Source organism: Euprymna scolopes, chromosome 43 (assembly GCF_053919585.1).
Source record: "Euprymna scolopes isolate OS-2025 chromosome 43, ASM5391958v1, whole genome shotgun sequence".
In the NCBI taxonomy this organism is placed as follows: Eukaryota; Metazoa; Mollusca; class Cephalopoda; order Sepiida; family Sepiolidae; genus Euprymna; species Euprymna scolopes.
In genome coordinates this window covers 61,138,529-61,153,460 of record NC_136524.1, presented here as the reverse complement: position 1 = coordinate 61,153,460, position 14,932 = coordinate 61,138,529, and the positions used below count along the sequence as shown (strand labels likewise).

At 20.1% G+C, this 14,932-nt stretch overlaps 1 protein-coding gene across 1 annotated transcript in view; it reads left to right on the top strand.

Moving 5' to 3' along the window:
• LOC145268362 (eIF-2-alpha kinase GCN2-like) overlaps nt 1-14,932 on the top strand; it is a 217,889-nt gene that overhangs the window by 175,582 nt on the left and 27,375 nt on the right. Inside the window, exon 27 of the mRNA XM_080123893.1 lies at nt 13,847-13,927. Within this exon, the coding sequence (XP_079980019.1) occupies nt 13,847-13,927 (81 nt within the window). The remainder of the gene's footprint in view (nt 1-13,846; nt 13,928-14,932) is intronic.

Here is a 14,932-nt window from a genome sequence, read left to right as displayed (position 1 = left end):
AATACCATGACTTTGCTCCCTGACAGATTAAAATATGGTTGGTATAAAATCCAACCTTAACAAATCCTTGTCAAGCCATCCTCTTAAATAATAAAATCCTGCTTTTGAACTTCTATGAAGAAAATACTATTCCAAGAACTTTACATGTATGAAATGCAAAACCATGGGGATGCTTTCTGGTTGACTACTGAACGGTAATTATCAAGTCCAGTCTGAATAAATTTCTGCAGATCTACCCTCTTAAATAATAAAATCCTGCCCTTTCAACATACAGCAATTTTTACAATTTGTTATGTTTATTTTGGAAAAAACAAATGGAGTACTTTGATCTTAACTAGCTATGCAATTCTCTCCCCGTATAAGAGGCAGATATGCCCAAAGAAAAAGTATTGTTGCCACATTTAGTATATGATTAATACCAGGGTTGTGGAATATTTTATAACTGGGCAATAGTGTCTAGATGTCTGTCCTAATATTTTTTATTTAAAAAAAACAATGAATACAAAATAGATGTCTGTCCTAATATTTCTTATTTTAAAAAACGAATAAATACAAAATAGATGTCTGTCCTAATATTTTTTATTTTAAAAAAAGAATATATACAAAATAGACGTGTGTCCTAATATTTTTTATTTAGAAAAAACAATAAATACAAAATAGATGTCTGTCCTAATATTTTTTATTTTAAAAAACGAATAAATACAAAATAGATGTCTGTCCTAATATTTTTTATTTAAAAAAAAAAAAACATAAATACAAAATAGATGTCTGTCCTAATATTTTTTATTTTAAAAAAAGAATAAATACTAAATAGATGTCTGTCCTAATATTTTTTATTTAAAAAAACCCCAATAAATACAAAATAGATGTCTGTCCTAATATTTTTTATTTTAAAAAAAGAATAAATACAAAATAGATGTCTGTCCTAATATTTTTTATTTAAAAAAAAGAATAAATACAAAATAGATGTCTTTCCTAATATTTCTTACTTTAAAAAAGAATATATACAAAATAGATGTCTGTCCTAATATTTTTTATTTTAAAAAAAGAATAAATACAAAACAGATGTCTTTCCTAATATTTCTTACTTTAAAAAAGAATATATACAAAATAGATGTCTGTCCTAATATTTTTTATTTTAAAAAAAGAATAAATACAAAATAGATGTCTGTCCTAATATTTTTTATTTTAAAAAAACAATAAATACTAAATAGATGTCTGTCCTAATATTTTTTATTTAAAAAAAAACAATAAATACAAAATAGATGTCTGTCCTAATATTTTTTATTTTAAAAAAAGATTAAATAGAAAATAGATGTCTGTCCTAATATTTTTTATTTAAAAAAAAAGAATAAATACAAAATAGATGTCTGTCCTAATATTTCTTACTTTAAAACAGATTATATACAAAATAGATGTCTGTCCTAATATTTTTTATTTTAAAAAAAGAATAAATACAAAATAGATGTCTGTCCTAATATTTTTTATTTTAAAAAAAGAATATATACAAAATAGATGTCTTTCCTAATATTTTTTATTTTAAAAAAAGAATAAATACAAAATAGATGTCTGTCCTAATATTTTTTATTTAAAAAAAAACAATAAATACAAAACAGATGTCTGTCCTAATATTTCTTACTTTAAAAAAGAATATATACAAAATAGATGTCTGTCCTAATATTTCTTACTTTAAAAAAGAATATATACAAAATAGATGTCTGTCCTAATATTTTTTATTTAAAAAAAACCCAATAAATACAAAATAGATGTCTCTCCTAATATTTTTATTTAAAAAAAGAATAAATACAAAATAGATGTCTGTCCTAATATTTTTTATTTTAAAAAAAGAATAAATACAAAATAGATGTCTGTCCTAATATTTTTTATTTAAAAAAAACAATAAATACAAAATAGATGTCTGTCCTAATATTTTTTATTTTAAAAAAATAATAAATACAAAATAGATGTCTGTCCTAATATTTTTTATTTAAAAAAAACAATAAATACAAAATAGATGTCTGTCCTAATATTTTTTATTTTAAAAAAAGAATAAATACAAAATAGATGTCTGTCCTAATATTTTTTATTTAAAAAAAAGAATAAATACAAAATAGATGTCTGTCCTAATATTTCTTACTTTAAAAAAGAATATATACAAAATAGATGTCTGTCCTAATATTTTTTATTTTAAAAAAACGAATACATACAAAATAGATGTCTGTCCTAATATTTCTTACTTTAAAAAAAGAATAAATACAAAATAGATGTCTGTCCTAATATTTTTTATTTAAAAAAACCCCCAATAAATACAAAATAGATGTCTCTCCTAATATTTTTATTTAAAAAAAGAATAAATACAAAATAGATGTCTGTCCTAATATTTTTTATTTTAAAAAAATAATAAATAGAAAATAGATGTCTGTCCTAATATGTTTTATTAAAAAAAAACAATAAATACAAAATAGATGTCTGTCCTAATATTTTTTATTTAAAAAAAAGAATAAATAAAAAATAGATGTCTGTCCTAATATTTTTTATTTTAAAAAAAGAATAAATAGAAAATAGATGTCTGTCCTAATATTTTTTATTTAAAAAAAAGAATAAATACAAAATAGATGTCTGTCCTAATATTTCTTACTTTAAAACAGATTATATACAAAATAGATGTCTGTCCTAATATTTTTTATTTTAAAAAAAGAATAAATAGAAAATAGATGTCTGTCCTAATATTTTTTATTTTAAAAAAAGAATATATACAAAATAGATGTCTGTCCTAATATTTTTTATTTTAAAAAAAGAATAAATACAAAATAGATGTCTGTCCTAATATTTTTTATTTAAAAAAAACAATAAATACTAAATAGATGTCTGTCCTAATATTTTTTATTTAAAAAAAAACAATAAATACAAAATAGATGTCTGTCCTAATATTTTTTATTTTAAAAAAAGATTAAATAGAAAATAGATGTCTGTCCTAATATTTTTTATTTAAAAAAAAAGAATAAATACAAAATAGATGTCTGTCCTAATATTTCTTACTTTAAAACAGATTATATACAAAATAGATGTCTGTCCTAATATTTTTTATTTTAAAAAAAGAATAAATACAAAATAGATGTCTGTCCTAATATTTTTTATTTAAAAAAAAGAATATATACAAAATAGATGTCTGTCCTAATATTTTTTATTTTAAAAAAAGAATAAATACAAAATAGATGTCTGTCCTAATATTTTTTATTTTAAAAAAAACAATAAATACAAAACAGATGTCTGTCCTAATATTTCTTACTTTAAAAAAGAATATATACAAAATAGATGTCTGTCCTAATATTTCTTACTTTAAAAAAGAATATATACAAAATAGATGTCTGTTCTAATATTTTTTATTTTAAAAAAAGTATATATACAAAATAGATGTGTGTCGTAATATTTTTTAATAAAAAAAAACAATACAAAGTAGATGTCTGTCCTAATATTTTTTATTTAAAAAAAAAAACAATAAATACAAAATAGATGTCTGTCCTAATATTTTTTATTTAAAAAAAACAATAAATACAAAATAGATGTCTGTCCTAATATTTTTTATTTTAAAAAAATAATAAATACAAAATAGATGTCTGTCCTAATATTTTTTATTTAAAAAAAACAATAAATACAAAATAGATGTCTGTCCTAATATTTTTTATTTTAAAAAAACAATAAATACAAAATAGATGTCTGTCCTAATATTTTTTATTTAAAAAAAAACAATAAATACAAAATAGATGTCTGTCCTAATATTTCTTACTTTAAAAAAGAATATATACAAAATAGATGTCTGTCCTAATATTTTTTATTTTAAAAAAAAGAATAAATACAAAATAGATGTCTGTCCTAATATTTCTTACTTTAAAAAAAGAATAAATACAAAATAGATGTCTGTCCTAATATTTTTTATTTAAAAAAAACCCAATAAATACAAAATAGATGTCTCTCCTAATATTTTTATTTAAAAAAAGAATAAATACAAAATAGATGTCTGTCCTAATATTTTTTATTTTAAAAAAAGAATAAATACAAAATAGATGTCTGTCCTAATATGTTTTATTTAAAAAAAACAATAAATACAAAATAGATGTCTGTCCTAATATTTTTTATTTTAAAAAAAGAATAAATAAAAAATAGATGTCTTTCCTAATATTTTTTATTTAAAAAAAAGAATAAATAGAAAATAGATGTCTGTCCTAATATTTTTTATTTAAAAAAAAGAATAAATACAAAATAGATGTCTTTCCTAATATTTCTTACTTTAAAAAAGAATATATACAAAATAGATGTCTGTCCTAATATTTTTTATTTTAAAAAAAGAATATATACAAAATAGATGTCTTTCCTAATATTTCTTACTTTAAAAAAGAATATATACAAAATAGATGTCTGTCCTAATATTTTTTATTTTAAAAAAAGAATAAATACAAAATAGATGTCTGTCCTAATATTTTTTATTTAAAAAAAACAATAAATACTAAATAGATGTCTGTCCTAATATTTTTTATTTAAAAAAAACAATAAATACAAAATAGATGTCTGTCCTAATATTTTTTATTTTAAAAAAAGATTAAATAGAAAATAGATGTCTGTCCTAATATTTTTTATTTTAAAAAAAAGAATAAATACAAAATAGACGTCTGTCCTAATATTTCTTACTGTAAAACAGATTATATACAAAATAGATGTCTGTCCTAATATTTTTTATTTTAAAAAAAGAATAAATACAAAATAGATGTCTGTCCTAATATTTTTTATTTAAAAAAACCCCCAATAAATACAAAATAGATGTCTCTCCTAATATTTTTATTTAAAAAAAGAATAAATACAAAATAGATGTCTGTCCTAATATTTTTTATTTTAAAAAAAGAATAAATACAAAATAGATGTCTGTCCTAATATGTTTTATTTAAAAAAAACAATAAATACAAAATAGATGTCTGTCCTAATATTTTTTATTTAAAAAAAAGAATAAATAAAAAATAGATGTCTGTCCTAATATTTTTTATTTTAAAAAAAGAATAAATAGAAAATAGATGTCTGTCCTAATATTTTTTATTTAAAAAAAAGAATAAATACAAAATAGATGTCTGTCCTAATATTTCTTACTTTAAAACAGATTATATACAAAATAGATGTCTGTCCTAATATTTTTTATTTTAAAAAAAGAATAAATAGAAAATAGATGTCTGTCCTAATATTTTTTATTTTAAAAAAAGAATATATACAAAATAGATGTCTGTCCTAATATTTTTTATTTTAAAAAAAGAATAAATACAAAATAGATGTCTGTCCTAATATTTTTTATTTAAAAAAAACAATAAATACTAAATAGATGTCTGTCCTAATATTTCTTATTTAAAAAAAAACAATAAATACAAAATAGATGTCTGTCCTAATATTTTTTATTTTAAAAAAAGATTAAATAGAAAATAGATGTCTGTCCTAATATTTTTTATTTAAAAAAAAAGAATAAATACAAAATAGATGTCTGTCCTAATATTTCTTACTTTAAAACAGATTATATACAAAATAGATGTCTGTCCTAATATTTTTTATTTTAAAAAAAGAATAAATACAAAATAGATGTCTGTCCTAATATTTTTATTTTAAAAAAAGAATATATACAAAATAGATGTCTGTCCTAATATTTTTTATTTTAAAAAAAGAATATATACAAAATAGATGTCTGTTCTAATATTTTTTATTTTAAAAAAAGTATATATACAAAATAGATGTGTGTCGTAATATTTTTTAATAAAAAAAAACAATAAATACAAAGTAGATGTCTGTCCTAATATTTTTTATTTAAAAAAAAAAAAAATACAAAATAGATGTCTGTCCTTATATTTTTTATTTAAAAAAAACAATAAATACAAAATAGATGTCTGTCCTAATATTTTTTATTTTAAAAAAATAATAAATACAAAATAGATGTCTGTCCTAATATTTTTTATTTAAAAAAAACAATAAATACAAAATAGATGTCTGTCCTAATATTTTTTATTTTAAAAAAAGAATAAATACAAAATAGATGTCTGTCCTAATATTTTTTATTTAAAAAAAAGAATAAATACAAAATAGATGTCTGTCCTAATATTTCTTACTTTAAAAAAGAATATATACAAAATAGATGTCTGTCCTAATATTTTTTATTTTAAAAAAAAGAATACATACAAAATAGATGTCTGTCCTAATATTTCTTACTTTAAAAAAAGAATAAATACAAAATAGATGTCTGTCCTAATATTTTTTATTTAAAAAAAACCCCAATAAATACAAAATAGATGTCTCTCCTAATATTTTTATTTAAAAAAAGAATAAATACAAAATAGATGTCTGTCCTAATATTTTTTATTTTAAAAAAATAATAAATACAAAATAGATGTCTGTCCTAATATGTTTTATTTAAAAAAAACAATAAATACAAAATAGATGTCTGTCTTAATATTTTTTATTTAAAAAAAAGAATAAATAAAAAATAGATGTCTGTCCTAATATTTTTTATTTTAAAAAAAGAATAAATAGAAAATAGATGTCTGTCCTAATATTTTTTATTTAAAAAAAAGAATAAATACAAAATAGATGTCTGTCCTAATATTTCTTACTTTAAAACAGATTATATACAAAATAGATGTCTGTCCTAATATTTTTTATTTTAAAAAAAGAATAAATAGAAAATAGATGTCTGTCCTAATATTTTTTATTTTAAAAAAAGAATATATACAAAATAGATGTCTGTCCTAATATTTTTTATTTTAAAAAAAAAATAAATACAAAATAGATGTCTGTCCTAATATTTTTTATTTAAAAAAAACAATAAATACTAAATAGATGTCTGTCCTAATATTTTTTATTTAAAAAAAAACAATAAATACAAAATAGATGTCTGTCCTAATATTTTTTATTTTAAAAAAAGATTAAATAGAAAATAGATGTCTGTCCTAATATTTTTTATTTAAAAAAAAAGAATAAATACAAAATAGATGTCTGTCCTAATATTTCTTACTTTAAAACAGATTATATACAAAATAGATGTCTGTCCTAATATTTTTTATTTTAAAAAAAGAATAAATACAAAATAGATGTCTGTCCTAATATTTTTTATTTTAAAAAAAGAATATATACAAAATAGATGTCTGTCCTAATATTTTTTATTTAAAAAAAACAATAAATACAAAACAGATGTCTGTCCTAATATTTCTTACTTTAAAAAAGAATATATACAAAATAGATGTCTGTCCTAATATTTCTTACTTTAAAAAAGAATATATACAAAATAGATGTCTGTTCTAATATTTTTTATTTTAAAAAAAGTATATATACAAAATAGATGTGTGTCGTAATATTTTTTAATAAAAAAAAACAATACAAAGTAGATGTCTGTCCTAATATTTTTTATTTAAAAAAAAAAACAATAAATACAAAATAGATGTCTGTCCTAATATTTTTTATTTAAAAAAAACAATAAATACAAAATAGATGTCTGTCCTAATATTTTTTATTTTAAAAAAATAATAAATACAAAATAGATGTCTGTCCTAATATTTTTTATTTAAAAAAAACAATAAATACAAAATAGATGTCTGTCCTAATATTTTTTATTTTAAAAAAACAATAAATACAAAATAGATGTCTGTCCTAATATTTTTTATTTAAAAAAAAACAATAAATACAAAATAGATGTCTGTCCTAATATTTCTTACTTTAAAAAAGAATATATACAAAATAGATGTCTGTCCTAATATTTTTTATTTTAAAAAAAAGAATAAATACAAAATAGATGTCTGTCCTAATATTTCTTACTTTAAAAAAAGAATAAATACAAAATAGATGTCTGTCCTAATATTTTTTATTTAAAAAAAACCCAATAAATACAAAATAGATGTCTCTCCTAATATTTTTATTTAAAAAAAGAATAAATACAAAATAGATGTCTGTCCTAATATTTTTTATTTTAAAAAAAGAATAAATACAAAATAGATGTCTGTCCTAATATGTTTTATTTAAAAAAAACAATAAATACAAAATAGATGTCTGTCCTAATATTTTTTATTTTAAAAAAAGAATAAATAAAAAATAGATGTCTTTCCTAATATTTTTTATTTAAAAAAAAGAATAAATAGAAAATAGATGTCTGTCCTAATATTTTTTATTTAAAAAAAAGAATAAATACAAAATAGATGTCTTTCCTAATATTTCTTACTTTAAAAAAGAATATATACAAAATAGATGTCTGTCCTAATATTTTTTATTTTAAAAAAAGAATATATACAAAATAGATGTCTTTCCTAATATTTCTTACTTTAAAAAAGAATATATACAAAATAGATGTCTGTCCTAATATTTTTTATTTTAAAAAAAGAATAAATACAAAATAGATGTCTGTCCTAATATTTTTTATTTAAAAAAAACAATAAATACTAAATAGATGTCTGTCCTAATATTTTTTATTTAAAAAAAAACAATAAATACAAAATAGATGTCTGTCCTAATATTTTTTATTTTAAAAAAAGATTAAATAGAAAATAGATGTCTGTCCTAATATTTTTTATTTTAAAAAAAAGAATAAATACAAAATAGACGTCTGTCCTAATATTTCTTACTGTAAAACAGATTATATACAAAATAGATGTCTGTCCTAATATTTTTTATTTTAAAAAAAGAATAAATACAAAATAGATGTCTGTCCTAATATTTTTTATTTAAAAAAAACAATAAATACTAAATAGATGTCTGTCCTAATATTTTTTATTTAAAAAAAAACAATAAATACAAAAAAGATGTCTGTCCTAATATTTTTTATTTTAAAAAAAGATTAAATAGAAAATAGATGTCTGTCCTAATATTTTTTATTTAAAAAAAAAGAATAAATACAAAATAGATGTCTGTCCTAATATTTCTTACTTTAAAACAGATTATATACAAAATAGATGTCTGTCCTAATATTTTTTATTTTAAAAAAAGAATAAATACAAAATAGATGTCTGTCCTAATATTTTTTATTTTAAAAAAAGAATATATACAAAATAGATGTCTGTCCTAATATTTTTTATTTTAAAAAAAGAATAAATACAAAATAGATGTCTGTCCTAATATTTTTTATTTAAAAAAAAACAATAAATACAAAACAGATGTCTGTCCTAATATTTCTTACTTTAAAAAAGAATATATACAAAATAGATGTCTGTCCTAATATTTCTTACTTTAAAAAAGAATATATACAAAATAGATGTCTGTTCTAATATTTTTTATTTTAAAAAAAGTATATATACAAAATAGATGTGTGTCGTAATATTTTTTAATAAAAAAAAAACAATACAAAGTAGATGTCTGTCCTAATATTTTTTATTTAAAAAAAACAACAATAAATACAAAATAGATGTCTGTCCTAATATTTTTTATTTAAAAAAAACAATAAATACAAAATAGATGTCTGTCCTAATATTTTTTATTTTAAAAAAATAATAAATACAAAATAGATGTCTGTCCTAATATTTTTTATTTAAAAAAAACAATAAATACAAAATAGATGTCTGTCCTAATATTTTTTATTTTAAAAAAACAATAAATACAAAATAGATGTCTGTCCTAATATTTTTTATTTAAAAAAAAACAATAAATACAAAATAGATGTCTGTCCTAATATTTCTTACTTTAAAAAAGAATATATACAAAATAGATGTCTGTCCTAATATTTTTTATTTTAAAAAAAAGAATAAATACAAAATAGATGTCTGTCCTAATATTTCTTACTTTAAAAAAAGAATAAATACAAAATAGATGTCTGTCCTAATATTTTTTATTTAAAAAAAACCCAATAAATACAAAATAGATGTCTCTCCTAATATTTTTATTTAAAAAAAGAATAAATACAAAATAGATGTCTGTCCTAATATTTTTTATTTTAAAAAAAGAATAAATACAAAATAGATGTCTGTCCTAATATGTTTTATTTAAAAAAAACAATAAATACAAAATAGATGTCTGTCCTAATATTTTTTATTTTAAAAAAAGAATAAATAAAAAATAGATGTCTTTCCTAATATTTTTTATTTAAAAAAAAGAATAAATAGAAAATAGATGTCTGTCCTAATATTTTTTATTTTAAAAAAAGAATATATACAAAATAGATGTCTTTCCTAATATTTCTTACTTTAAAAAAGAATATATACAAAATAGATGTCTGTCCTAATATTTTTTATTTTAAAAAAAGAATAAATACAAAATAGATGTCTGTCCTAATATTTTTTATTTAAAAAAAACAATAAATACTAAATAGATGTCTGTCCTAATATTTTTTATTTAAAAAAAAACAATAAATACAAAATAGATGTCTGTCCTAATATTTTTTATTTTAAAAAAAGATTAAATAGAAAATAGATGTCTGTCCTAATATTTTTTATTTAAAAAAAAAGAATAAATACAAAATAGACGTCTGTCCTAATATTTCTTACTGTAAAACAGATTATATACAAAATAGATGTCTGTCCTAATATTTTTTATTTTAAAAAAAGAATAAATACAAAATAGATGTCTGTCCTAATATTTTTTATTTTAAAAAAAGAATATATACAAAATAGATGTCTGTCCTAATATTTTTTATTTTAAAAAAAGAATAAATACAAAATAGATGTCTGTCCTAATATTTTTTATTTAAAAAAAAACAATAAATACAAAACAGATGTCTGTCCTAATATTTCTTACTTTAAAAAAGAATATATACAAAATAGATGTCTGTCCTAATATTTCTTACTTTAAAAAAGAATATATACAAAATAGATGTCTGTTCTAATATTTTTATTTTAAAAAAAGAATATATACAAAATAGATGTGTGTCGTAATATTTTTTAATAAAAAAAAAAAAAAATACAAAGTAGATGTCTGTCCTAATATTTTTTATTTAAAAAAAAAACAATAAATACAAAATAGATGTCTGTCCTAATATTTTTTATTTTAAAAAAAGAATAAATAGAAAATAGATGTCTGTTCTAATATTTTTTATTTAAAAAAAAGAATAAATACAAAATAGATGTCTGTCCTAATATTTTTTATTTAAAAAAAACAATAAATACAAAATAGATGTCTGTCCTAATATTTTTTATTTTAAAAAAACAATAAATACAAAATAGATGTCTGTCCTAATATTTTTTATTTAAAAAAAAACAATAAATACAAAATAGATGTCTGTCCTAATATTTCTTACTTTAAAAAAGAATATATACAAAATAGATGTCTGTCCTAATATTTTTTATTTAAAAAAAAAGAATAAATACAAAATAGATGTCTGTCCTAATATTTCTTACTTTAAAAAAAGAATAAATACAAAATAGATGTCTGTCCTAATATTTTTTATTTAAAAAAAAACCCAATAAATACAAAATAGATGTCTCTCCTAATATTTTTATTTAAAAAAAGAATAAATACAAAATAGATGTCTGTCCTAATATTTTTTATTTTAAAAAAAGAATAAATACAAAATAGATGTCTGTCCTAATATGTTTTATTTAAAAAAAAGCATCAATACAAAATAGATGTCTGTCCTAATATTTAAAAAGAAAATAGAAAATAGATGTCTGTCCTAATATTTTTTATTTAAAAAAAAAGAATAAATACAAAAAAAATGTCTGTCCTAATATTTCTTATTCTAAAAAAAGCATCAATACAAAATAGATGTCTGTTCTAATATTTCTTATTTAAAAAAAAAATAAATACAAAATAGATATCTGTTCTAATATTTTTTATTTAAAAAAAAGAATAAATACAATATAAGTGTCTGTCCTAATATTTTTTATTTTAAAAAATGAATGAATACAAAATAGATGTCTGCCCTAATATTTTTTATTTAAAAAAAAGAATAAATACAATATAATTGTCTGTCCTAATATTGCTTATTTTAAAAAATTAATGAATACAAAATAGGTGTCCGTCCTAATATTTTTTATTTAAAAAAAAAACAATAAATACAAAATAGATGTCTCTCCTAATATTTTTTATTTAAAAAAAACCCAATAAATACAAAATAGATGTTTGTCCTAATATTTCTTATTTAAAATAAGAATAAATAAAAAATAAATGTTTGTCCTAATATTTTTTATTAAAAATAAGAATAAATAGAAGTAAATTTTGTCTTAATATTTCTTATTTAAAATAAAATAAGTTTTTATTTATAATAAGAATTTACTCTTAATATTAGTAAAAAAAAATAAACTAGGCTAGAACCTTTAATGTAATTAAAAAGATTTAGTAAAAATGTACATATCTATGAATATTGCCTCGTCAAAAATTAACAGTAATTTTCTCGTAGTTTGATTTCTATTTTTGCATTCAATATAAGAGATGTCATTGTCTTATTAATCATTATTATTATTATATTATTATTATTATATTATTTTGATCATCAAAAGTGTATTAATACACTTTTGATGATCGGAATCCTGTGAAATTGCAGTAAAGTGTAAAACTGTTTTTCTTTATTTTTTCTCCATTTTTCAATTTTTTCCTGGTTTCGCTTTTTAATCTAAATGTATTTTTTTAAGTCGATATTGTCTTTTTATCCTTTTTTTTTTTTTTTTTTGTATAATGCTGCATTTTTCTCTTCTGTTCAGTTAACATGGCCTAAAGAGGTCCTTCTGTTTATTTTTCCTTTTCTACAATCCTTATTGAATTGATAATTTAATAAAGTTCATATGTAATTTTACTTATCTTAACAGTATAGGTACATTCCAAGATCCAAATATTTATTTTTCATGCGAAACAGCTCCTCCAATATGTTAAAATTTCAGTACAGTTTTTACAAGTTTGTTTCATTATGCAGAAACAATTGGTTATTATTATGTCAATACCTATTCTTCTTGTGCATATACTCCTCAGAAAAAATGGAAATGTTTTGCATAGGGGAAAAAAAAACATGGTAATATTATGTTGGAAAAAAAATAAGAAAAAAGTCTCAACATAGTATGTTAGTTCCTGCTGCCTACCAAAATTTTAATATGCTGGAGGAGGTGTTTGGCATGAAAAATAAATATTTGGATCTTGGAATGTAACTATACTGTGATTCTTTTAGATGTGCTCTGTTATCATATTTGACGTACATTGAGGATCCAAGTAAAAAGGTTTGGTATACACAAAGAGTGAAATATAACTGAAAGAACATTTTACAAAAAAAAAAAAAAAGAAACATGAAATTTAAAATGGAGGCAGAGAGACCTATAGGCTCAACGTTTTGCTCATCTTATGCAGGCTTTCTCAAAAGGGATGATTGATCAATGACGGGAGAAACGTTGACTCTATAGAATCCATTCATTTTTTCTGAGGAGTATCGTTACTTCCATGGCAATTGCTCGTCTGAGCTCCAATCTTTGGTCCCCCCCTCACCAATCTTTCATGATAAACACTTGTCTAGTTGAAAGAACTGTCAATAATTTTCACCACTCTTTATCTGTGCCAAGATCAAAACGTAGATTCTATGAACAAAGCTTCTTTCTTAGAAGTGTACACCTGTGGAACTTTGTTCTGTTTGCTTGTTTCCCACTTGATTACAACTTGGATGTCTTCAAGTCCAACGTAAACAAATTCCTGATGAACCGCCCCCCCCCTTAAGTAAGACTCTTTATCAAATCTCCGTTACTAATGATTACTACAATACTATCCCATTGACTACTGTACACGCAATAAACCTTATCCCCAAGTGTCTTCTGGGCCTTGATCAGTGGTGACTACCATGTAAAAGAAAACAAAAAACACACACACACACACACTTTTTTTCAGCAACATTTACGATTGTTTGAAAACATTTTTTGTTGTTTTTGTATTTTAGTCTTTAGATAAAATAGAAAAGCAATGCAAATCAGAAGGAATCAGCACCGTTTTTATAACAAAGGATCCGGAAAATGTAAAGGTAAGTTATTAATGTAGATAAATGAACCTTTGGTTTACTTTCGTCTGCGTCGGAACTCTCGCTTTCCGTTATTTTGTCATTTAGTCCTCATATTTCATGAGTGGTGTTTCTGACAAAGGAATTGCTATTTTCTTGGTCGGAATCCATTCATCTAATACTTATTGTTGGCTACTTTTTGATCTTGAAGTAGCATTACAAGTTGATTTTTTTCTTTTTAGATAATTGCATGAAAAGAGCTATGTAAAAGATGCTTAAAACCGTTTGAATTATGCAAATACCATCAGTAGTTCAAAAGTTATGAGAATTTTAAGTGTCAAAATTTAGGCTTTTCCATGGACATTTTTCTTTAGAAAAAGGGGCTAAATTATGGACCTCAACATTTCAAGAAATTTGGTAATTTCGCCACCATTTATTTATTTTTCAAACTATTCTCATGAAACTTGGCACTCTTATGTAAAATTGTGTGTTCTTTCTGAATGTGCAGTCAATTTTGCTGTCTCTCTTCACCATAAGCCATGAATTATAAATTCAGATGTACAAATTTCAATTTTTTTTTAAACTGGCGCATGGTATCATACAATGGGTGTCTATTTATGAACAAAACTAAGTATTATAGTGGTATTTGAATATATCTTTATTGAGAATAGGCATTTTCCTACCTCCTCACCAAAGGAGAGCTTAATCTGGGGCATAGCCATTGATGCCTAAAGAGCATTTATGGCCAGTATTTACTACTCCCCTCAAAGAAAAAAAAATTGAGTAGTTATGAATTAGTCTCAGAAATAAATCAAAGAAAATTTTTCATATAGATTTTGGATTTCTGTAAAAAATGGAAATTACCATAGTAGATTAGAACTTATGCATTTTGGGACCAGTCCGATTTTCAATTTTGTAAATCCTCTCTATCTGGCCCAAAATATACACCTATTTTCTGAGATGCAACCATAAATCGTACTCTACATGAATCCTCGATGTAACTTTCACAGTACCAGGATATCAGGAATT